The sequence below is a fragment of the Limulus polyphemus genome, unplaced genomic scaffold (assembly GCF_000517525.1).
Source record: "Limulus polyphemus unplaced genomic scaffold, Limulus_polyphemus-2.1.2 Scaffold2764, whole genome shotgun sequence".
NCBI classification, from domain to species: Eukaryota; Metazoa; Arthropoda; class Merostomata; order Xiphosura; family Limulidae; genus Limulus; species Limulus polyphemus.
This window is the reverse complement of record NW_013668374.1, coordinates 18682-44693: the sequence shown is the minus strand read 5'-3', so window position 1 is coordinate 44693 and position 26012 is coordinate 18682. Positions and strand designations below refer to the sequence as shown.

Below are 26012 nucleotides of genomic sequence, written 5' to 3'. Positions count from 1 at the left end.
GGTTGAACTACTTAGGTGCCATCAAGCCGAAGTCAAGCCGACTGAAAGAGTTGATTGATGGTGAAGTGGAACCAAATATAGATATCAGGGCAGAACAGGAGAGGGACCAGGATTTGAGGCCAATGATTGATTTTCTAAAAACAAGTGTTTGCGCTCTGCTTGAGACAAGGTGTCTAGTCTAAGCCCTGTGACAAAGCACTATTGGGCACAATGGGACCAATTAAAGCTTGCAGATGGTATTCTTCTCCAGAGATGGCAAACTACCGATGGGAAAGTGACGACTTGGCAAACAGTTATACCGAGGAAGTTATGGGAAGTTCTGCTGCGTCAATCCCATGATAATTTAACAGGAGGACATCTCGGAATCAAGAAAACATTGAGTCACATACGACAAAGATGTTACTGGCGAGGTATGAGGCGAGATGTGGAAGAATGGTGCCGAACATGCAGTACATGTTGTGCTAAAAGGGGACCCAAGCATAAGGGACGTGCTCCAATGAAGTTAATATCAAGTTGGTGCACCAATGGAAAAGAGTAGCCGTCGACATTGCTGGTCCTCTGCCCCAAACTCGTGCTGGAAACAGGTACACTTGTGTGGTGATGGATTATTTCACCAATTGGCCTGAGGAAGCTACAACTGTAGCTTTGGCTATAAGTGATTTCTTCTTCAGGTTTGGTATGCCGTACGAACTGCATTCTGATCAAGGCTGTAACTTTGAATTAGCTGTGTTCCATGAATGCTGCAAGTTTTTTGGCATCCGAAAGACCAGGACAACGCCACTTCACCCACAGTCTGATGGGATGGTAGAAAAGTACAACTGGACATTGGGACAAGAATTGGCAAAGTTTTGTAATAGCCTTCAAGATGACTGGGATGTCTTACTCCCTCCATTGTTGATGGCCTATAGGACAGCAGAGCATGAAACCACCGGATACACTCCAGCAAAGTTGATGTTTGGTCGGGAACTTCGGTTGCCAATGGATCTGTTAACAGGACGCCCACCTTATGAAGAGTTTCCTGAGAATGTGTCAGAGTCTTTGTGAAGGTGTTAACAGAAAGGATGAATGATATTCACCATCAAGTGCACTCAAACTTGAAAACGTCTGCTGATTCGATGAAGTTGTCTTATGATAAGGGATCTACTGAAGTTAGCTTTGTACCAGGAGACAAGGTGTGGTTGTATAATCCCAGGAAGACCAAAGGGAAGTCTCCTAAGTTGTCTTCTCCATGGGAAGGCCCATATGACATAGTGGATCGTCTCTCAGACGTGACTTTCCGGATAAAATGTGGTCAGCGAGGTAAGCTAAAGGTGGTGCATGCCAACAGCCTTTGGCGTTATCACGGTCCAGGACATTTCAGTTGGGATGAAGTGAACATCGGAACAAATGACGCTGCTGAAGACGTGTCACCTGAAAAAGCCACTGTCGAAGAAGAAACTCTATTCGGTTTTGAGAAGGGAAACAGTGAAGCCCTTGATGAAGTTACTGTTACTGATGTGACTGTTACCAACGATAGGACGTTTCCTGATGAAGGAGATGAACCCCACATGAAGCAGAAGCCAACGAGACAGAGACCAGTGCGGAAGAAGATACGTCCCTAAAAATTAAAAGACTTTGTTGAATTTTAATTTTGTGTTTGTAAATTCTGTACATTTAATTAAGTTATTGTTAATTGTTTATTAGTTTAATGTAAGTGGCTATTGTTCGGGATGAACAATACTAAGGAAGAGGCAGTGTTACGACAGGTAGTAAGTAAAGTGCGTGATTCGTTCGTTGAGAATTAGAGAGTGTGTTTAAGTGACTGTGGAAATTAAGTGTATTGCAAAGTTGTATTGAGAAAGAAAAAACTAGTTTTATTTAAGAATGGACTTGTATCGCTGAAGTTTCTCGGAAAGAATTTCTACCTGAAATTATCAAACGAGCAGAGACGTAACAATATCTTATAACTCAACCACAGCCCGAAAGTGCAAAACATGATTTTGTGACTACGAGCCGCCTACCGTGGACTTTATTCAATGTCTGGCATGTTAACTACAAGACAACGCTCAACCCTAAATAACCCTTCTTTCTAAAATGTGTAGTGATAATTTTAATGGTTTGGTTTGAATTTCGCGCAAAGCTACACGAGGGCTATCTGCGCTAGCCGTCCCTAATTTAGCAGTGTAAGACTAGAGGGAAGGCAGCTAGTCATCACCACCCACCGCTAACTCTTGGGCTACCCTTTTATCAACGAATAGTGCGATAGACCGTCACGTTATAACGCCCCCACGGCTGAAAGGGCGAGCATGTTTGGTGGGACGGAGATTCGAACCTACGACTCTCAGATTGCAAGTCCTTAAGTGCCCCAACCACCTGGCCACGCTGGGCCAATAATTTTAATACCAAAAAATTTACTCGAAGTTTACCTTTTCATTTTTTATTACCGTTACTGGCATATAAATAACAAAGTATTTTTTTCACCGATTCGACTAAAATTTGATTAGTATAAGTAAGTCAGATTATGAAACTAGGAAAAAACTAGATTCATGTGCGTATCTTTAAAACAATATCACGCCGTTTCTTCGTGACTAATCTATATTATAATAAAACCCATGAGCTTACCTCATCAGTTGTTTATTTTACTCGATAAAGAATTTCCCTGAAACTTAATGATTCGAATAGTAAAAGTAAACACAAAACTTGGCAAGCTGTTCAGTTAAATTGTACAATTTTCTACGAGCTTTTACAGTTTACGTAAGTGTATTTCTCGACATGACAGTGAGCTATTTTGATAAAGTTGTTGCAAATAGATAAAAATCGTTTTTGTCATGGCCGTCGAGAGCGGCGGCGGCGGTACCCCAGCGTGATCCAGGAGCTGAGCCCCTGATGGGAGACAAAGAGGGAAGCTCTAGACTTTTAGTAATATTTTAAGTCTTAATACCACAAAGTTTCGGCTTAAAGTGCCGATTTCCTTTCTGAAATTTTCAGTGGACAAAGGCCTTTAACAATCAACAATATTATTCTAAGAAAAGAAAAAACGTAAACATCTGTTCATTTAACTGGATAATTTATTGAAAGTTTAAACACATTGTCGAGAATTGCTTTAATGAGTTCACTAATGCAGAATTGTGATAACTATTCGAAACATGCTTTACGTGCCTTTTTTAAAGCAAATGTTTTTATTATTTCATTGAAGTCAATTCTCCCCACAAGTTCGCTCTCAATAATAAGGACGGCGAGGTCATTCAGTCTCTCCTGTGTTATCGTGCTCCTCAAGAAGATCTTGATGAGTTTCAGTTTGCTGAAACATTTCTCAGCAGATGCTACTGTAACTGGCAATGTGCAGAATATTCACATACATTTGGAAAAATGCCATCTAACCTGTACTTTTTTATTGTTTCTAAAACTTGATATTGCCCCATATCTTCACCAAAGTTTGATGCATGTATTGCCTTAAGGTGCCCCATTTCCTCTTGCATGGATTCTGAGATCGTCTGGGTATTTATCCACTAATCTTGCGCATGCAAGTTTGAGTTCCTCTTCTATCATGCTTCGATATTGCCACAGAAAAATCTATTGTGTTTGCAGCGTCAAACCGCTTTGACACTTCGTCAATCACCGAATCAATGACAACAAAGACATTCCGTTTGAATTCAGGCTCATCAGAGACATCACAAGTATTTTCTAGGGCGTTCTCCCCTGTTATGTTATATGTTGTGAAACTAAATATATTTTTCTACTATTTTTATTTTAGATATTAAATTTTTGTATACATATTTTAATTTAAAATTTTCTGTTTTGCTTCAATTTGATCGGCATCCATTGATTATTAACGATTTGGAAGAATCACGAATCAACAAGAGATGGAAATGAGTAATTTACAAAATTCAGTTAGGTTTGGCTAAGTTAAGTACAAAGTTTTGTTGTTTTAGTTGCGCTTAATTTAAATTAAAACTTTAATATTGATACAACTGAGAATAAGATATTGATAAGTGATAACAATAAGATACTGCATTATTTAACAAAAGCAAATCATTCTTTTGGTATGAAGTTTAACCTTGACGCTTAGCCTAATATGGAGGTTATACTAGGCCTATGCGGCTAAGCGTAAGCCAATAGGCTTATCGTAAAAGTTAAAACCTTGGTTTTTAAGTCTTTAGGCCATTTGCAACATTAAAAGAAAGCTACATTGCTACTAAGGAAATAGCCTAAATGTATATGTAATTAAGAACAATCGATGACTAAACAATTACTTACACTTATTTGCAATGAACACTTAACAACAAGGAAGTATGTGGCGATTGGGCCCTGGCGCATAGTGTCGGATGCAGAACTGTACATTACACGAGGTTTAGCAGGAAGGAGGTCGCCGTGTTCTAAATTTAGAATATTTGGCAGTTGGCGAAAGTTATGCTGGAATTTTGGATGGTGCGCTGGAAAGCGCTCGCAGCGCACAAATCTCTCTTTAGTGCGAAATTTTTGTCTGACTTTTACTCGAAAATCTTTGTTTTAACTGTAAGTTGCATTAGCATTACCAGCAGTTTTTGAATGTTCTATTGCTATAACTGTTTGAAGGAAATTCCTTTATTCAGTCCAAAGTTATGCTATTTTCCATTTTGAACTTAGCTTGGCTTGTAGAGTAATTTCGCATCAGTTATTCTGGTCTATGGATTCTTAGCTTAAGAGTATGCAAATTTTTAAAAAGTCGAGTTTAAAGTTGGGGCATTTTTTATGAGCCCTTGGGCATTCACGGGTCCCAGGGTAGTTACCCCCTCTCGGTGGGCCTGATTGTTGAAGTTAGTAGCCTAAACGATCATCAAAGTTTACCCATTAGAACGGATGACAGCGAGATATCTATCAAACTTAGAGTAATTTGGTTCAGTAAACGACATTAGTGGAATACTTCACCATGAACAATTGTTATATTAATCTGGGTTGGGATTGATCCTTTCATACTGAAATCAATTCAAGAACAAATTAAAAACCAAACTCCAATGTTTTATATCCTTAAAATCATGCTTGTTTTATACCATTAAAATTCTTCTATTACGCTCATCAAAAATTCTCAATAAAGCTTTTGAAAAACGTTGGCACACGTAGAAAGATTTTGTTTTTAAATCCACTTTAACTTTTTTTTATTTGATCTGCTCCAAACCACGTCATAACTTGCCTTCCAAACATTCTTTATTCCGGTTTTTACAAATACATTTATCTAATCACCATGTCCGACAGAACTCAGTTATATTCTTTCAAAATTCTCAAGGTACAGTATTTTAATAGCAATTCATAGAAAAACACATCCTTATCCCCGCCTTTTTTTTCTAAAGTTAGTTGTGACAAAATAGACATTTTGTAGAAAAAGGATTAAACATACCAAACCTAGAAAATTTAACAACAAATTGCCTAGTACAGTCCACTTAAAACATTAAAAAATTGCACGTCAACAATAATTACTGCATGTGGATGAATGAAATGCATCTTAAGTTTAACATTCTGTTACAAAAATCCTAGTTGTTAGTTTCTATAATTGCAGAAAAAAAATGATTATAAACGAAACATTTTTTCCATAATAGTGTAAGAAAAACCTTAGCCAGATCATTAAAACAATTGAATACAAGTGTTAATTTTTACCTTTATGAGTGTATCAAAGCAACAAAAAATGGTTGAGAAAAGTGTGCTGTGCCCTTGACAGATTGAAACATATGGAATGTTCATTATTTTAGAACATGAGACATCTTAAATGTATTCAATATTTTACTTTAAACCTTATGTGCCTAAAAAGCTTTTTTTCCATATAATACCAGTTGAAAAACATGGCTAGACCATCCAAAGGTATTTTAAGAAATCCTTGTTACTGATGATGTGTTTGTGAATTTGAAGCAGAACATTTACAATTTTTGTGTTCTAAATATTTTACCTCAGAATTAATCCTTCTTTTAGGTTTTTCTTTTTAAAATTTATATAATTGTGTGTGTGTGTGTGTTAAGCATGATGTGTGTGAACAAAAATGTGAAATGCAGAACACTCCTTTACTAAAAGCCTGTTTGATCATCAATACCTGAAATTATCATCACTACATTACATACTAAAAAATACTGAAACACAATACAAAATGAGTGGTTATAAACACAGATCACCCATCCGAATTTCTCTAGAGTGAAAATCAGGCAACACCTTAACTACATGCATACAGTCTTAAACCAATAAAAACACAGAGCATCAGTGCAGAAAACATTATTCTTCAGTCATAAAGAAGTGACAGAATTATCATAAGAATTGATAAGGTTTCATTCAGAGATTAAACAATATTCCATGACTAATCACTGTAATCTTTCACACAAAATAACCAATGAAGAAGTACCTTTATTTGGTTAAAAAGCACAAAATCTTCCATTTCTTCTTTGTCAAATAATTTAGAAAATGCTTGTTTGGAAAAGTAGAGTATTTATAAATCTTAGTAAATCAGTACAAATCATTTTAAGATTGAAATAGTGCTGGTAAGTCTTACGCAATGTTAATATTTACAATTAAATTTACATATTTGTTGTGCTTCCCAGTGATATTCAATAAATGCTGTTACAATTACTCCTAGACAGGGATAAGTGTAAGAAAATGGGAGAAACTACACTGTATGATGACAGCTTTTGGTTTACGGTTAAATCTGCAGAACAGCACTACAGTAAAGTAACATTAATTAGCTTTAAACAAGTAGTTTTTTGTTACACAAGAAATATATAATTGTAGTGACATACATGGAAACCATAATAACTTTGTTTGTCTATTCAATCTTCGATGTCTTTTATTAGAAAAACTACTTCTCACATCTGGTTTCTTTTTATCAAGACATGGTTTGGCAAAAGTGAAGTTTCAAGAACAGAAAATTCACACAGAGTACAGAATATTTAAATGAAAAACACAACAGCTCAGATTAAGTGACAAAGCATCTGAACAAGCTAAGTAAGTGGAAATAGATATGGAGAGACAAAATGCTGTGTGTTAACATTGAAACAAAACTTATACCAGAATGCTTAAATCATTATTATATTTTTCAAAATCAAATACCTAATAAATAACTGTAAAACAATCATTAAGGCATTTTTTATGTTTTAATACATACTATTAACATATATCTAAACATTAGTAAAACAATCTGAATTCTTTCTTATCTGTTAAAAACTGTTTATCTTGCACTATATTTTCATAAACCCAGTTCAAGATAAAACAATATATATAAGGAGATATTTTTCTTTCAAAATACATCATTACTAACTATATATAAACTATGTAACAAGTTAAAATTGATCTATTTCTTTGAATAACCAAATATATGACCTCAGGTTCTGAGTAGAACCTTTATCATATTTGATCTTAATTATACCCAATAACATGTGTTACATTCTCTGTCCATACCTGTCAAGATGTCATTATGACTGAAAGAATAAAAGTATAGTTAGGAATAATATGGAAAAAATAATGATTAAGGTCATCTTCCAAAATATAGAATGACTAAGTTTAAGTGAAAAAAATAAATAAAAGATTCCATGAAGATCTTCATCTACTTTCATCCAATATATGTTCTTTAAATAGTATTATTCTTGTGAGGTAATGTATTGAAAATAATGTATATAGTTTTGGAAAAATCTCAAGTAACTATTTTAAGCCTTCATGAGGTGGACCCAAAGATCATTACAGTATTCTAAATTAACACGCTAATACTAATGTTCTGAATGTTTTAAATGAACACCAAAAATATGTTATTTCTTTCCTTTTTTTTGAGCACTCTCCAAAATGATTTGATCCAAATTTTCCTAGCTATACTATAGTCTAGATACCGAAAGCATTAGATTCATTCATTCACCCATAAGTCTAGATATATAACATGGTATACTGTAAAATAACAATTCTAAGAAATAAGTGACAGAACCCTTTAATAAAAACTATTATTTGCAATATTAATAATAATTGCATGGTTATAACATGCCACCAGTTTTCCAATAACAAAAACTATACAGACACTGAAATAAATTACACCCTTGTATGGATGTTATGGGTAAAGATGACAATAGGTAATACATCAGCTTTATGACTACCCTCAAACTCTGTAAATAGTAAATGCAACTTGGTCTATTTTGAATAAAATTAAAATAAAGAGAAAAAAATTAGAATATGGAAACAGTGAAGAACCAGATTCTTGAGGTATGTTGTACAGTTTTTCCCCTTACCCGTTGTAACTCTGAAATGTACAGAACCAAAAAAGAGGGAACCACACTTAATGAGCTACAGAGCAAAATAACTGTAGTATCTATACTCTCATCTACTAAACTTAAATGAAATCCATTCAAAGAAATGTATTTCTTTATAAGATTTTCAACAAAGTAAAAATAACTTTATGGTCATTAATGATAGAATGAGACAATCTCTTCTATCATGAGGTGTCCAAATGTATCAAACAAACTTTCAAATTATTACTATTTTTCTCTAGAAAAAATACTTAGCTCTTTTATTTAATTATAAAAATAATCAGTAGAAATTATCTAAGCAAAATAAAGACATCTGTTCTCTGTTCAACAAACAGAAAGTTAGGGGTACCTTTGTTAATAAATTCATGTCAGCTAAGTCATATTAAATCTTTTTCAAAGACAAAAACTGTATAAAGTAAGCTAAATGTCATGATTTAAGATGAATTTAAAAACGAAAATAAAAAAGAAACATTAAAATATAAAATGTGTGGCACATGATGACAGTGACACTAAGAATACTCTATGCCACTAACTGGTCAAAATTCTTTGCCCGCAAATGGACGGATAAAGCCAAGCTGAAATCAAAGTCAGTAGCTCCCATAGAGATGCTGAAAAAGTAATTCAGAAACTTGTTTTAAAAATTAGATGTGTAACACCAATAATTTAGAAAACAATGTAACAAAAACAATTACAAAAAACTGGTAATCAATAATGTACTAAATTTCAGAAAAAACATCAGTTACAAAATTACGAGTTTATTATGCAAATGCTAGGAGATTAATTAAAGAATCATAACTAATTATAAAAAATTAGGCCATAACAAGTATCATTTCTCATATGTTAGCAACAAGTAATGCTGTAGTATTTCTAACAAGATTGTATGTACAAGTCTATTATTATACACTATCATTTAAAATTTTGGAAACAGACATGTATTTCAAGATATGAAGATAAAGACCCTTATACTCAAATTTACTGTCTATATAAATACTAAATATCAATAATATAATTGTGTAGATTTGGAATCAATCTAATTATTTTCACCTGGCCATCAGGTTTACTAAAGTGAGTAAAACATACCCACTTCAATAACAAAGACAATATTATGGAAATTTATCACATTTAAAAACAAAGGGAGGTAGATCATAATCTTGAGCTATTTTGGCACAAACAAACCAGAGACGCAATTACATAATTGTGGAAAGAATGCACAAAGAGGATTACAGCAGCATCCTAGAAGACATGCCATGCATGACCTTTGTTTTTAGACTTGTTGGCCAAGGTATTATTTTCCAACAAAACAATGATCCACAGCATACATCAAGGTTGCACTGAAGGAAAGGAACAACAGGGCACTATCCAAAGCAGCAAAGTCACAAGGATTACCACATACTGAACTTGAGTGGGATGAAATAAACAGACACGTGAAACATGATGCCACATAATATAACTCAACTGTGGCAATATATTCTTGCAGCCTGGAAGGCTCTAATGCCCAAATATTTTGGTAAACTGACTGACTGAGTGCCACAAATATGTAAAGCTGTCATTTAAGCCAAAAGTGGCAATTCTAATTAATCTAATAATTAAGTGAAAACAATAAAATTGTTATTATATTTGTAAGTGTCCATTTACACAAGTTAAACACTATTGGTATTATAAACAATATATGTGATAATACTTAAGATTATTTTTATATAATCTCAAAATATACCTTCCAATCTTTTGAATGGTAGTGCACATGTTAAGATACTGTATCCTTCATATATTTTCGGTTGTAAACTACACAACTCATGGAAATTACCAATGTGTTTGATGATAATGCATTTGGTTTGCAGTTACCACATACTGTTATAACCGTATTGATTGAATAAAAGACTGTTATACTATATATAACTATTCAGACAACATAGAAGATGCACAAATAAATCAAAGGTAAAAATTACTTCTTGGGAAAGGGTGAATGTATCCTAGTAACTGCTGAAATAGTACCAACCCAACAGTAGATATATATATATATATCATCTATCAGATTTAACCTCTACTTGCAAGCCTTATACATGTGTGAAAGAAGCTAAAAATAAATAAATTAAGAGAATATATGGGTGCTCTAACCCACAATGTTTCAAATTATGTTATTTCTCCTAATGAAACACCATTATAACAAGTGTAAATTGCATGTATGATACAACTATGTCTTACTAATGTTATACTGTATGTTTAAGCCCCAATTGATGTTGCAGTACCTGGGAATATTTACTGTGTACCAGTGACCTTTACCTTCAAAAGTTTATCAAATCTATAAGTTTGTATGTAGTACCCTTGTATGTAGTCAAAATCCATCAATACAACTTTGAGATATCCTGTCCACAAGACCAGGAGAGACAAACAGACAGGGGCAAACCAACATGCTCTGTGTTGCTTCATAGTGGAGACATAAAAGTAAAGATCGATTACAACAACTGGACTACTGGGGGGTGATAAATAAAACTTTTCTGCATTCCAGCGCACATAACAGTCGTATACCTATAAGAACAGCATAATAAAACCTATGATATACAAGTTAAAAATTACTACTTTTAAACAAGTTGAAAAAAAGGAAGATTTCTTCTAAATTACAAAACAACAATACTAACCTCACTAAAAAACCCACCCTAAACATTACATTGTTAATGAATATACACAATTTGATGAATAATCTTAAATACCCACATATTCTAGCTAACACACGTTCAGCCAATTACAAAAGTTACCTTTGTCATGTGGTTCACACTAAAACAGACATGGTGTAATTGAACTAGCCTATATTAAAATTATATATATAATTTTTTTACTACAACGATTTTTGACAGTTTTATTAAAAGCTTATTGATTATTAATTTCAAATTTGAGTAACATTTTATAATATTTCTATTAAATACTTGAAAACTAAGAAATCATATAGTCAAAAACTATTTATGTCAGTTTTATTACTTATCAATAGTAAAATATAGTATAAATATAAATAGTTGTAGTAAACTGTTTTAATTTAATTTTTATAACTGTTTCAAAAGAAAAAAATTACACAACTGTCTGGCTGCAGACAGTAAAAAATAGCTTTTAGGGGGAACATTGTGGACTTTAGGCTCTCATTGGATTTTTTTCTAAATGACAGACTTGTGAAGAGTTTAAACAAAGCCGTTCTCCAAGCATTATAAACCTAACAGATGATGTAGCCTTATGTTGGTGCTATTTCTGCAGTTACCTCTCTTACTGAGATATATATTTTTCCCTTCTTACAATGTAGTTTATACCATTGTTTTATTTTTCTGTTTTGTGTGTGATGCTTTTTGTTTGTGGCCTTGTTTGTTTTGAATATTCACACAAAACTACACAAGGAAAAATATATATTTTGTCCTCCACAAAAAATCATAACTTAAGGAACGTTTAATAAGTGAGCTTTATCATTTCCAAAATGAACTACAAATATTCTGAAAATTGCAAAACACCTAGACACAAAACTAAAAAAATTACTTTTTTTACAAATCCTGGCAACACAAATGCAGCTGTATGCATTTCTGATGTGTAATACTTCAGTTTCAAGGAAGATACTTCTTCAGATGACAAGACGTGCTGGGGTTTTCGAAAATTAGTTCCCTAGAAAATATAAAAATAATGACAAAAGGTCCCAATTCTAACATGATACAAGATTTTTGAAGCTTTGAGTAAAAGTAAACTTTACAACTTTGAAAAATATTCTGTTATAACAAAAAGTAACTGTAATTCATACCTTAGTTATAATGAGGCAAAAAACAAACAAAAAACACTGCTATACAATAATGTCAGTCTCCCCCATTAGTTTTCATGTGAGTAATTTAATGACCAATTACATGATATGATATGTAAATGACTTTTTATTCAGTCTGTTCTCAGAAACAAAAATTTTTAAAGGTGGCTCCACATTTTTATGATATATACATTTCACTTCAATATGGAATATGGTAATCATAAATACCAAGGAAAACTTGAAATCGATTTTGTATGTTTAAAATTGGTGTTCATAAAGTCTGAAGTATCTTTGACAACTCCTCTGAAAAAGCTATTTCTAGGGCATCTTTAGTGTCTGAAGTAACTTTAACAATGAACTATATTTTCTCAATAGCATTACATACATGCCAAATGGGATTGAAATATGATGAGTTTACAGACTATTCAATTCATTCAATTCCTTTTTCTTCAAGAAATGTTTTGACCAGTCCAATAAAAGTGTAGTTGCACCAGCATATGTCATAGGATGTAGTCCCTGTAATGTTGGTGCTAATAGTACCATTCTACAGAATGTAGAGGTTGGTATAATATTGACTAGTGCATATTCCTACCTACACCATAATTTCCGTTTTATGCTTGCAGTGAGTGGAATGTATCTCAATGTGTGTCTTACATAAAGGTAAGCCTTGTGAAGTCTGTTTTAAATATCAATATACTGACATGGCATCTAGGTGTGGTGGAAATAATCTGATTCGGTCTCTAACTGAGGTGAGTAAAATTGACAATACAGCAGTCATCTACTTGTATTGTGAATGATGACCTGACTTATTCAGTTGTGTGAGCAATTGTACCATAGGTTTGGAAGTAGTTCAATATCTTACTAACAACTCTAGTAACCCTATCACAAAAGCCAGCTGTGACTGACCAGCTCTCCTTCATCTGATAGCTCTCTTTGATAGCCTTCTTTGAGGTCTAGCCATGACTCAAGCATAGTCTGATGCACTTTTAACTCTGTGTTTCATATCAGAATACATAAGGCAGGATTGTGTAAGACCACTACAGTATAAATAAGATGGATAACCAAACATAAGTGTTTTTGATCACAAGACTAATCATCAGTTGCCTGATTTGAAGGGCAATGAACTAAAGGAGTGACCAATATTATTTTAAAAAAGTAGTTTTACATTATCATAACAACAGTATTAAAAATTTCGATAATCCTTTATTCTGTGAAGTGTATTCAATGGATGAACATCATAGTATGATAACCCATGGCACTTAATGAATATTATGTGTATATCATCTCTCACAGCATTTGGTAATAGCTTCAATCATGAGCAAAATTACTTGATGATTATCAATTTAATTCTGTTAAATATACATCGGTTGTCAGTGTGGTACCATGTGAATAAAAAAAATACTTTACAAACTTGTTACACCATTAGATGCAACAGGATATATACAATTTACCCCTAAAAACTAAAGGGCCAATCATTTAATATGGTCTAGAAAATTACACCTAAATGCAATTCCAAAATCTTTATTTTTTTCTATCATTCCATTCCTCATTAGTAATCCAGGACAAGTGCAAATCCAGAACAAAGATTTAAAAAAATTTTGGGAAATAAAAACTGTACTTACAGCATCAGTACTGCACAAAAGAAAACCAATTTGTCCACCAGGATAACTGGGAATATAAACTGAGGCATATTCCACAACTGGGTAGAGTTCTCGAGTCATATTCATCATGTTATGTATGAGTTTCAAGTCATACCAAAATGATTCAGCTTGAAAAAGATACCAAAAAAAGGGAAACATAAAATAAAAATATAAAATTATATTTACTTTTTGACTAAATTACTGATCTTCAAAATAAAGTGCTAAAAGACTGTGCCTAAAAGAAATAAGTCAAGCTATTCCTTATTCAGTCATTTAAAATTAACCAAGCCTACATTTTTGGAACCAAGAGTAAACCTTCAAATTAGAAAGTAAATGTTGTTAAACAATTTTCTCCATTTAAGGAATGCTTTGCATATTCTTTGTTATTTTGAAATTTCTCTTTTATTAACTATCTTCTTGATACATTTTCTTTCTCCAATCTTTGAATAAAAGCTGAAATATTTAAATATAAATATTTGTGTAAATGGTACTTAACAAACATTACAATCACATCTTTGTCACCTATGATAATAAATTACATCTACCACCTCATTATGACAGTTGCAGACTCATCATTCTGAATAGGAAATATATAAATTCCACACCTTTTCTTATTGGTGATTTTTTATAAATTGATAAGGGGGGGGGGGCATTCTACTTTGGGGAAATAATCCGTGTAAGATATGTAGTTGTGAATACAGAGCATGCATCCACAGTAACTACTGTGATTTAGCAATTTTCTGCATTTGGAAAGAAAAGTTGTTTCCACTGTATATTCCAAGAAATAAATTATAATGTGTTTAAATTGGGGCCTGAATTTTTTGACTGAGAGAACATACTGTAAAATCAAACTATTTATATAGAAACATGCATTATGCAAATTATAAATTTTTTTTAAGTATTCTTTGAAATATACTATTGGTCAGACACACCAAAATTTACCTTATAAATGCATTAGTTCAGGGTTCATAATGCTATATTTTATAGAATACAAGTTCAAGCAGTACTTATTTTGCAGCACAGATCGATTTTTGCTTTTGCACCCAAAAAAGATATTTCGAAGGGTGAGAAAAGTTTTTACCCTTCATGGCACTTCCAGACCTGAAAATTTAATCTATAATTTTCTAGGATCTCTCTCAGTTTTCAGAATCTGTACAAAACTTGGTATAAAAAGATCTAATAGATGGTAATCAAAGACATAAAAAAGGGACAAACATACAGTTTATAAAACAGATCATTTAAAAAGAATTTTGCATTTTATGCCTGGACATGTTTAGCTCCTAACTCTCACATTATCCTATGCTCTCTTCTTCCTTTGGGTGTGAGTTTGTCTCCAAATGAAGACAAATATATAAATGACTGATTGACTGTTAATATTTTGTGCGTGGATAATGAAAGGTCATTCATTGCTTAGATTTTGTAGTTGTCAAAGACTTCCTGAAATCTGTCACCACATTTGGGTGATACATTGGCTATGAAAAAGCATGTTACACTTAATGCATTGGATACAAAAACAAAACAAAAGTTATCATTTTCCTAATCTGAAAATGTATTTCAAAACAAACTTAGCTCCGCTGACACTTATAGCTATTTCTTTATCTTTGCCATCTAAACATTGTGTTCAATTGCTCCAGTCTTTATACACCACTCGACTACCCTTGGCAATATCTAATTTGCAAAACTTTACACCACCCTTACTATGCCCTCTATGCAGGTACTGTATATAAGCACCGTAGTCGACAATACAATAACTTTTTTGAGATTTACCCCATTCTGGTCACTAACACTGGCTCTTAGTGGGAAGGAAGGAAGGGAGAGTGCCAGCGGAGATAAGTATGTTTGGAAATACATTTTCAGATTAGAAAAATTATAACTTCCAAAAATACATACCTCCACTGACATCCCACATTGAGAAGGCACAGGGGTCAGTGAGGGCAGAAAGAGTTTGCATAGAACAAAGGCGTACCATGAGAGGTGGTACCCAAGCAGGGAAAACTGCAATACATCCAGTACAGGTATGCTCTACACCCAGAACCACAAAAAGTGAAAAGGGTGGAATATTATACAAGTAAGCATGATGGGCCAGCCCCAACCACACAGCCAAGGTTCCACAACTCGGGGCTGGATTTAAGGAGTCATGGTACCCATATCCCCCGATGGTAGCAAGAGCAGTTGGATTGTAATTATATACATATCTTTGTGATAGAATCCCCACCATCAGCCACAGAATGATGCATTTCAAATAACCGGATTTATGAAAGAAAGTAACACCAAAGTGGACAATCCTTCTGATCAGCCTGATGAAGTCCAAAAGGCAACATCCCAGGTTTGGATTGGCTCATATATGGTTTGGATCCCTCATATATGCCATACTCCACCCAAGGTCCAGAACTTATCTGGTCTGGATTTACAAACAGTCATTTTCACTCCCCAACCAAGTGGACAAGGAGAATTCCACTTACCCATGGAATTATGGAGTGGACGTGGAATGCTGTTCCACCAAGGGCCTAAGATGGGATCTCATTGCATTAAGATTTACGAGGAGATATTGGACCCCTTGCATGAACAACCTAAGACCTAACAGCGTTCATAAAAAGATCCAAGCACACCCCTACCAGATAGCTAAGCATCAAATCTGGATCGGTTTTACGAGTACACTGCTACATAGGTTGGTCCTGCTCCTAAGTACATCTGGGAAAAGCTTCCAGGGACCCAGGAAAGAGGGTCCCAACTTCGCCCTATTCTCCAAGAATGGAAAACACTCAACACTCCGAAGGAATATCCTCTGTCCACCACCCCAGCGACTGGGAACTGGGTGTGGTAAGGACTCTCCAGCTCCACTAGAAGCACTAGGGGACATGTGTGTGGTGGGGAGTCCTGAGGAACAGGCCTCTGGAGACGGTGCAACAGGTGAACAACATTCCCTAAGTTTTAAAAGCAAACCAATTTCAACTGATTCAACTCTAAGATCAACAGGAATTGGCAAAATCCCCTTTAGCTTTACTTATGATAGTCCATGAGTAGCAGTCCATTGGATTTGTATTGTGAGATAATACTACCATCCAGAATTACATCTAGATGATCTTATGGAATACCTCATCTCGACAGAGCCTGTTTCAACCATGAACCGATATAAAGGTTGCTAGTGTGGAATTGATAAAAATGCATACCTAATTGGGCAACACTCACCACTGAGTGGGATCCAAAGGAAATAAAGAGGGACCCTACAAGGAAAAAAGAAAAACTGTTGATCAGGTAAGAAAGTTACACATCTCCTTGTTAAAATCTAGCAGAGGTAGTCAACAAAGCCATGGGGGGAGAAGTAAAGTGCCAGATCATGAAGGTAATGATATAGGAAAGTGTTGGGAGAAGTCCACATATCAGCCTGCAAAATACCCCCCCCCCCCCACAGACAAGTGGACAATAACATTGATGGATGCCAAATCTGGTGAGAAGTGATGTGGAGTATATTCCGATCTACAACAGATAACCCCAAATAGGCTACAGGAATCAACTTCTGAAGACCCCTGGTTAAAGTAATGGGTGATAAATCCAGGGACACTGTAGGATTCCACTAAATAAAAAACCGGTGTAAAGGGCCCCTGAACAGTTCTGTACAAGCCACAGAATATCTAAGTGCTCCGACTGGACACAAAAGATCTGGGTATGATAGACTGTGAAGATGAGAAATGCCTGGGAGAAGAACAGGAAAAAAATAATATATTCCCTTCTCTGGCAGCGAGAGTGTTCAGTCAGAAGAATCTGTCTGGACAGAGCAAAAAAATATGTGCAAGGATAGAGAGTCTGCTGAACAGGGATGGCATATAAATCAGAACAGCTGCATCCAGAAGCTAACAACAATAGAAATATACCTCGAGGGAAAGGTGATACAAAGAACAGGGGGGCCATAGGTTAAAAGAGATAAAGTGATAACGAATAAAAAAAACAACTCTGAAGTCCCAATTAGGCGATTGAAACAGTTGTTTGGGAACGAGATAGCATAGGAGTCAAAAACCTTTGTATACGTAGAAGAGCGAAAGGTATCAATGAAGGATATTGTATATAATGCAAGATAGAAGCCAGGCTTTTCATAAATCCATGTCAAAAAACTTGAAACTATAGAGACTGTTGGATGAAGTGGGTTGAAGGCTCACCAAAGATACCACTAACAATATGTAGTTCATTTCATTAACTCTTTCAATCCGGGCTTATTCTCTGGGACCATCCTCATAATCATTTTATGCTTGTTAAAGTTTTCATGCTATAACTTTTAAATTAGTAAGCAGATGTTAATGAAATTTGGCAGTTTATCAGTAAACATTACAATGCTTTCATACGCAAAATATCTAATTTTTTTATTAAGTTTTAAAGTTTGTAAAGCAATGTTTCTCTCATGCCTTTTTTTTATGTTTATATCTTGCCTATCTACCATGCAAAGTAATTTTCATTTTAACATTAAAAATACTTTTATGCATCAGAAAATTTTGAAATTTCACATGTTAACTCTTTATAATGTATGGATAGTTATCAAACATTGCTTAAGAAAAAACTTTATATTTTATCTGTTATTTTCAGTAAATAATCTCTGTATGGGTCTGGTAAATTTGACCAATCTCACAACCACCATAAAAAATTAGGAAATAAATATAAATTATGCATCTTTCATTTTAGAATGAACACAAATTATAACACGAAAACATAAATGTTTAAATGAAATAGCTTAAATCTCATAACATTATACATATTTATTATTTTCATTATATTGACCTTTCAGCCATACCCAGCTAACAATACAGAAGTTACAATGATGTGGCTCACTTTCACTAATGTACCATATCAAATAACATAAAACTGACCTTTGGTCTGTACAAAGTAACTTGTCTTGGCTGTGTTTTAGTCAACTAGTATTTTGTAAAATACTGTCACATTTTAATTATTATACATTATATATGTATATAGATTATTTTTATTTTGAAATAAGTTCTTAAAGTTATTTTTCCTAAACATAGAACAGTAAATAAAGAAGTAAAGCAAACAATTATCTCTTCCAGTTACAACCTTAGTACTTAGTTGCTGCTTGATGTAGGTTTCTAAGCCTTTAAAAATTTTGCATGTGGAGAATGTAAAACAAAATATTTTTTAGGTTTTATATATATACTTTTGAATAACTAAAATATCATAAATTACTACATCAATACCACAGAATTCTACTATAATTTATCAAGCTTAGTAACTAAGCTGTACTTTGGTATAAAAAATATGAAATTTCGAGTAGACTAAAGACACAACCTACCTCATTGAAATCTTGAGCTTCCATTTCGTTACTGATATCATATATAGAAGTAAGTATATATAAGGGAGCATTTCCAAAAATAGAAAGAGGTGAGAAGGATGCCACTGTGTTTGATTAATTATGTGAGCAGTATCTTAGCAAATAGAAAAGATAAGAGGCTCTTATTTTATATTCTAGCTTGTCAATATCTGTAATTTGAGTTTCTAATTCATAGGAAACAACAGACTTAGTTTTTTCTTAAGAAATGTTTGATAACTATCTGTGCATGTGAAATTTCGAAATTTTCTGATGCATAAAAATATTTTTAAATCTTAAAATGGAAATTACTTTGCATGATAAAGAGGCAAGATGTGAAAAGAAAAAAGAGGTGAGAAACACTGCTTTACAAATCTTAAAACTTAATAAAAAATAATAATAATTTGTGTATGAAAGTATTGTAATGTTTACTGATAAACTGCCAAATTCATCAACATTCGTTTACTAGTTTAAAAGTTATAGCATGAAAACTATAACAAGCACAAAATGGTTACGAGGTCGGTCCAAGGAACTGAGCTCAGGTTGTAAGAGTTAAAGCTCAACTACAACTGCAATGAAACTTGGGAGATTTAGATGTTTATAAATACAAAACTTAAACATATATTTTACAATAATTTTAATTTCAATGGTAAAGTAACACACAGTATAACTACTGTTGTTATAAAAAGTAGCATAGCAATATTAAGTTAAGTAAATAATAATATGTGTATATATATATATATATATATATAGACACACACACACATATATATACATGAAAACATCTGGATTTATATGGTTATAGTGACATATAACACACTACTTAGGAAACAAATCATATTTTGATTAGCTCCTACATGGAGGTGTATGTTGAGAATTGATATTAAAAACCTTTGGAGTGAACCTTTACTTGAAGACTGTATGGACACCAACCTCAATCTATTAATTTGGGGATTAGTTTCTCTGATGTATATGGATTTTGCATACTTCCATTCTTTGTAATTTTTTTTTTTGCTTAAATTCCAACCAGAAGTGTGCATGGTGTGTCTGAGAGTATTATCATGATGGTTTAGATATTTTTTGTGTAGGGATACTTTTTATTTAGCCTATGATTTGGCTCTATTCTCTAAGTGTGTCATTAGAGTTTATCTCGTGTATTTGATTTTAACTTTCACCATAAAATAATTAGAATGCTATATATGTGATTCATGTGACACTAATCCTGTGTATATAAAATTTATCATTTATATCACACTTTCTGATGAAATTTCAAATTATGCACTTAATCATAATGTGTATACAACTACTGTTGAGATAGTAGCTCTTTATATAAGATGTTGTACACTTGCCTTTAAAGTAAAATATGTATCACGTTCTAATTTAGAAAAAAAACAACTAATTCAATATTAGAAATAAAATTATATACTAACCCTGAGAACAAAGAATTCCCCCAGGTCTAAGAGCTTGTTTTATTCCTTCAAAGTATGGTTTTCTAAACAGACTAGCTGCTGGTCCTACAAACACATGTAATAAAACAAATTACTTTATAATATATCACCAAATGCATTAAAACAGTTAAATACAGATAACAAAGTACAAATTTACTCAGATTATATTCCACTAATTATTTTGCAGTAATCTAATAACTCAAATAGAAAAATCTCAATATTTTAGACACTGGTTTATTATTTACAACAGCAAAAATTATGCATGAGATTGTGGTGTGAAATACTTTATTCAGTCTCCACACTTAGCCTATGAAATTATTGGTTATATTTTAGTTTGGTATTTCAGCTGACTAAGATAGTGATGGGAACAGCTTATATTCATACTTTTTTAAAACAAAATCTTCAGAGTATTAATTCAACTGTGTGACTATATACTTCCAAAATATGTAATTGTGTTAAAATTGTTTCATTCTAACTCATTAAACAAACACTGCAAAGTTAACTAAATCATTATACAAGCTATTCTGTTCAATGACTATGATACAACTGTACTAAATTTCAACAATTTCAATGCTACATAGAATATGTTTTAAAAAATCTCATTGTCCAAGAAGACACATAGCCAATTAAAAGAAGACTATCAGCTCAGAATGCAAAAATTTCTGGCTACCTGAAAGAAAATTTTGACACTTAATGTGCTACTGAATAAATTATTTATTAACTGATAGTCAGAATCTGTTATTGCCTAAACAATCAACTAATTATTAGCAAAAAACACTATTATTTACATATTTTGAATAACCTTTCAAGGCAAAACTTGAAAGAAAATTGGTAGATCAATACCATTCTTTATGTTACAATAGTTTCTTTTTTATTGTTTCATGTGTCAGTCTCCATCAAATCATAGAAAAATACCACTATAGGTTTGCTGTGCAATCACTCATCATATCAAAATCCACGGTCTATCTTGAATTCTAGAATTTTTGCTACATCTTTCTGGCAAACAGTTTACTTCACTACTTATGTTTGAAATTGTAGAAATTAATAATTACAGCACATTTCAGCTCAGTTTGCTTTCATAGGTATAATGAAATGTAGCAATTCACTGGCATGCAATATTACAAGTGATAGCATGAAAAACAGTTGTGAGCAGTAGTTGCAAAAAGCAGGGAAGAGAAAGCAAATGATTATCACTAAAAACCTTACTTTTATGCAAAGAAAATCATTCATATGATACTACTAAAAAAGATGAGCACTAGGCTACCTTTTTATTATTATTATTATTATCACACCTATATTTTTTGCTGAATCACCACCCTGTTACTACTAGGACTAGCTAAAGTTTAAAGAATCAAATGTTTGAGGGCTGTCATACCTCTGGGATCTTACATCATTTCAGAGACCATCAAAAACGGGAGTAAAAGATTCATAAATTTTGAAATAAGTTCTTAAATTTATTTTTCCTAAAACACAGAACAGTAACTATAGAAGTAAAGCAAACAATTATTTCTTCTAGTTACAATCTTTGTACTCAGTTGCTAACTATTTAAAAAATTTGCACATCAAGGATATGAAACAAAATATTTTTTTCTAGGTTTTATATAAACATTTGAATTACTAAAAAATCCTAAATTAATACATTAATACCATAGAATTTCACTATAACTTATCAAGCTTAGTAACTAAGATGTATTTTAGTATAAAGAATATGAAATTTTAAGCAGACTAAAGACGCACCCCACCTCATTGAAATATTGATTCAAAAGAAAGAAATGGTGCCAAGCCCATTAAAATGGCTGAGAAAGCCACTAGGGGGACATTCTGAGCTTCCAATTGGTTATTCATGTCATATATTGAAGTAAGTGTATATAAGAGAGCATTTCCAAAAATGGAAAGACATGGGCAGGGTGCCACTGTGATTGATTTATTACATGAGCAACATCTTAGCAAATTGAAAAGATAAAAGGCTCTTGTTTTATATTCTAGCTTGTCAATATTGGTAATTTGAGTTTCTACTTTGTATGAATCTATAGACTTAGTATTTTAATTTCACAAACATCTAATTTGAACCAGTGCTGCATTCAACATACCACATGACACACAAAAATTGAAGTTTATCTGTGTTTTTTAATATTTACTTTTAAATTAAGAAATTGAGTAATGTATAGTTCTAAAATTTGAATTATAATCTACAGTTTGATACCAAAGTTATTGATATAAATTTATGAAATAGTAGTTCAATAAAATTTTGAATGCGAGTCGAAAAACGAGATGACACAGACTTTCACCTGTGACCTGTCTTGAAAGGGTTAACAGACAGTGAAATTGCATTTAGGTTTGACTTTATATTTTAGTTAATTATGTATTATTTGTGATTTAAAATTCATACATGAAAGGTTAAATGATTATTTTTGTTTTTCTACTCATCGCTTCGCTGGTTATGGGTTATAAAAAGAGGCACAGGCAAACATTATGCCATAAGCTACAGTGGACTCTCTGCTGATCATAACATTATATCGCCCACAGGGACCCATTGAAGTGTGTCAACTTAAATAATACAAAACAATGATTTTGAAAAGGAAAATAAAACATTAAAAAATAAAAATTTTGTGAAAAGGCAAAGATTGAAATTATGCATATGACCCAAAGAAGATATTTTAAGATTCAGTGAAGAGATAAAATGTAAGTATATATATTTCCATTTCTAAATTTTAAACATTTCATTGCACTTTAAATTGTAATAATAGCTAGAGTTAGTGATGTTGTAGAGAAAATGGCAAGTAGAATATAAACATTTACCTTAAAAAACCTTTTCATATTCATTTAGGAAGTTCTAAAGATTATGCAAGTGAAATATAAAAACTGTAAGATAAAAATAGTGTTTTTATACTTAACGGGAAAATAACTTTGCAGGTGAACTATTCAAAGACCAAGCACAAATGATTACATTAGATAAGGAATATTTAGTAGAAATAGCAGAAGGTTCTTGTCAAATTTCAAACAGTTTCATCTACTAATTTCATTTCTATGAAAACATTTCATGAGAGTTAAGTATCTCTCCTACAATAGACGTAGGTCATCCTGATAGGGTTAAAGCCTCTCCCACTACAATGACGGGTTGCAACCCACAGTCTCAGAATAACTGTAGTAGGCAACTTAGGAGAGAAAATAATCCAGTCCAAAACATATAGCAATATCCCATTTTTTTAGAAAACATCATGATGTCAATAACTTTATCATTTCAGAGTACACACTAATCTATCTGTAACGGAACATCATTGGTTCAGAATATACAATTGTCTGTTAACTCTTTCTGTGATTTGCCCAAGATATCATGAGTGCCCTCCATGTTGCAAAAAATATTTGCCCGAGTTAATTGAGGCAAACCATTTCTTACCATATTTTTAATTATTTGTCTTGAATTTATTTGCATGTTATCAAGTATTGCAATATATTTTTGCTAGATGGCATAGAAAATGCTGATTTTGCTGATCTTTTTTGGATTTATTCTGAATTATTTATCCAGTACTCTAGTCAGCAAAATACATTTTTTTCTGGTAGGGAGTAACATTTTCTGTTTGTAGCCTATAAATCAGTTTTTGCTTTATTTGTACGCCATTTTTAGTTGCTGAAATAGATTTTGAAAGTGCCATTGATTGTGATGAAATTAAAAACAGATTTTCTGAAAGTGAAACTAATATATCAGAACAGAGTAGTTAAGACAATGACAATGATGACACTGCCTTATTACTATCTCAGGTATGCTGTAAAGTAGACACTACCATACAATATCCCCCTTCTCCTCCTAGGTACCAATTTCATGGTGCTTCTTCATTGAATATCGTTGTTGACTAATGGTAATATTTTGCAGTTTTCAATATTTGTTTGATAATGTATTAGAAGATATAACAATGGTAACAAACTGCTATGAAGCTCAGATCATAAACGAACTTGACTCATTAACCCTATTTCCACGAGTACCATTTACTACACGTGACACAAGGTTTTAGTGTCTTACATTCAAAATTTTATTATAATACTTTTTGTTTATGTTATACCAATTAGAATATAATAATATCTTAGCTAATAATCCATATTGTAATAGTATACAAGTTTTAAGTTCTTAATTATACAAGGAAATATATAAAAAATCCAGAATTTCTGCTAGTATGACACCCATGACATATTTTGTCTTAGCATGTCACCATCCCTATTTTATCCATCACCCATCGAAAATGTACAAAATTAAACGTAAAATATTCTCTATAAAATCATTATTGCTCAAACAGACCATAATTTTTATAGCCTTCAATTTTGTTGGGTTACAGAGCTATCAAATAGAAAATCAGACCCATCTTGCCACACCCACCTGTCACATCCTCTCTTTTACAATTCGTTGATATTTCTCTCTTAAGTTTCATCATATATTACCTATAATTAATAGAAAGTCAAGGTTTTCATCTATCAAATGCGTATTGTATAACGCTGTGTTTTGAACAAATAACCGCCAATTTCACTCAGAGTAGCAATATTGTTCCCGTGGGAAAGTTAATGACTAGCTTGGATGAATTTGTAATGGATCTTGTCACATAGTTAGACAAGCCAGGAAAATTTCTAGAAGTAAGTGAATTTATAATGGTTAGAGATGGCTTGAATGGGTAATGAAGAGAAACTTTAATACAAGTTTAACATAACAGCAAATGTACAACGTTTCGACAAGGTTTTGTCATCATCAGGTAAGTGAATTTAACTACTTTTTTGCATGTTATTAGTCTATATTCTTTGGTGCATTATTTAATTAAATAAAAATTGTTAAGTGCTTTACTTTAATCACTAAAAAAATCAAGCTTAACTCTCCTCAACAATCGAGGGCAAGAAAAAAGAAGATTGGGTAAGTACGTTATTTCTTGTTTTTCATATTTATTCTTTATTATTATTATAAAAGAAACTACAATTAAAGTATGGATCCTTTTAAGTTATTTAAGACTAGATTAGATAAATTAAGTAATAATAATAATATAATTAAAATGGTTCATGAGGCATTCACACAAGCAGCTCGTGGGTAATGTAATTTGATACCGTAATGTGAGCTGCACGTTCTCTGAGTGATTTACAATTTATAATGTTGCGGATAGTATTTAGACATGGTTAAAGGGCAATAAAACAATGAAATTTAATTACAAATAGATGTATAATGTTACGAACTTAGAGTTACTTAGGATAAACGAATGTAGTTTCATGTTACAATATGAATGTCATACTAGAAAGAAAAGAAGGTTAATTTAGGTTTATTTCGATTCTTTTTTTGGTGGTTACAAGGTCAGTCAAGTTGACCAATCCCGTTTTGAGATAGGATAGAGAAAATAACATATAAACTATAAGGATTTAGTGAAAAAAACGTTTGAAATGTATTTAGGAGGTTTTAGGGATTACACAAAGGAAATTTGAGATTTTTGAGATGATGAAAAGTATTTGTAATATTAACATGAAAATTACTTTGCACACGGACTATTCAAAACAAATACTCAATATATTCATGGACAAAGCTTGATTTTATTTTATTAAAAATACTTCACTAACAAATATGACTTTCTGAATGTGAAAGACTTGTACTATTAACTGAAAGACTGC

The 26012-nt window shown here is 32.6% G+C and overlaps 1 protein-coding gene across 3 annotated transcripts in view; it reads right to left on the bottom strand.

Annotated features, from left to right (window-relative positions):
- Positions 1-5141: 5141 nt before the first annotated feature.
- LOC106467846 (spermidine synthase-like) overlaps positions 5142-26012 on the bottom strand; it is a 35424-nt gene continuing 14553 nt past the window's right edge. For all 3 annotated transcript variants that reach the window (XM_013928223.2, XM_022396047.1, XM_022396048.1), the window contains exons 6-9: positions 20364-20447; positions 13608-13753; positions 11733-11855; positions 5142-8827 (exon numbers count right to left, since the gene is read on the bottom strand). In XM_013928223.2, the coding sequence (XP_013783677.1) occupies positions 8807-8827; positions 11733-11855; positions 13608-13753; positions 20364-20447 (374 nt within the window). In that variant the 3' untranslated portion in view covers positions 5142-8806. The remainder of the gene's footprint in view (positions 8828-11732; positions 11856-13607; positions 13754-20363; positions 20448-26012) is intronic.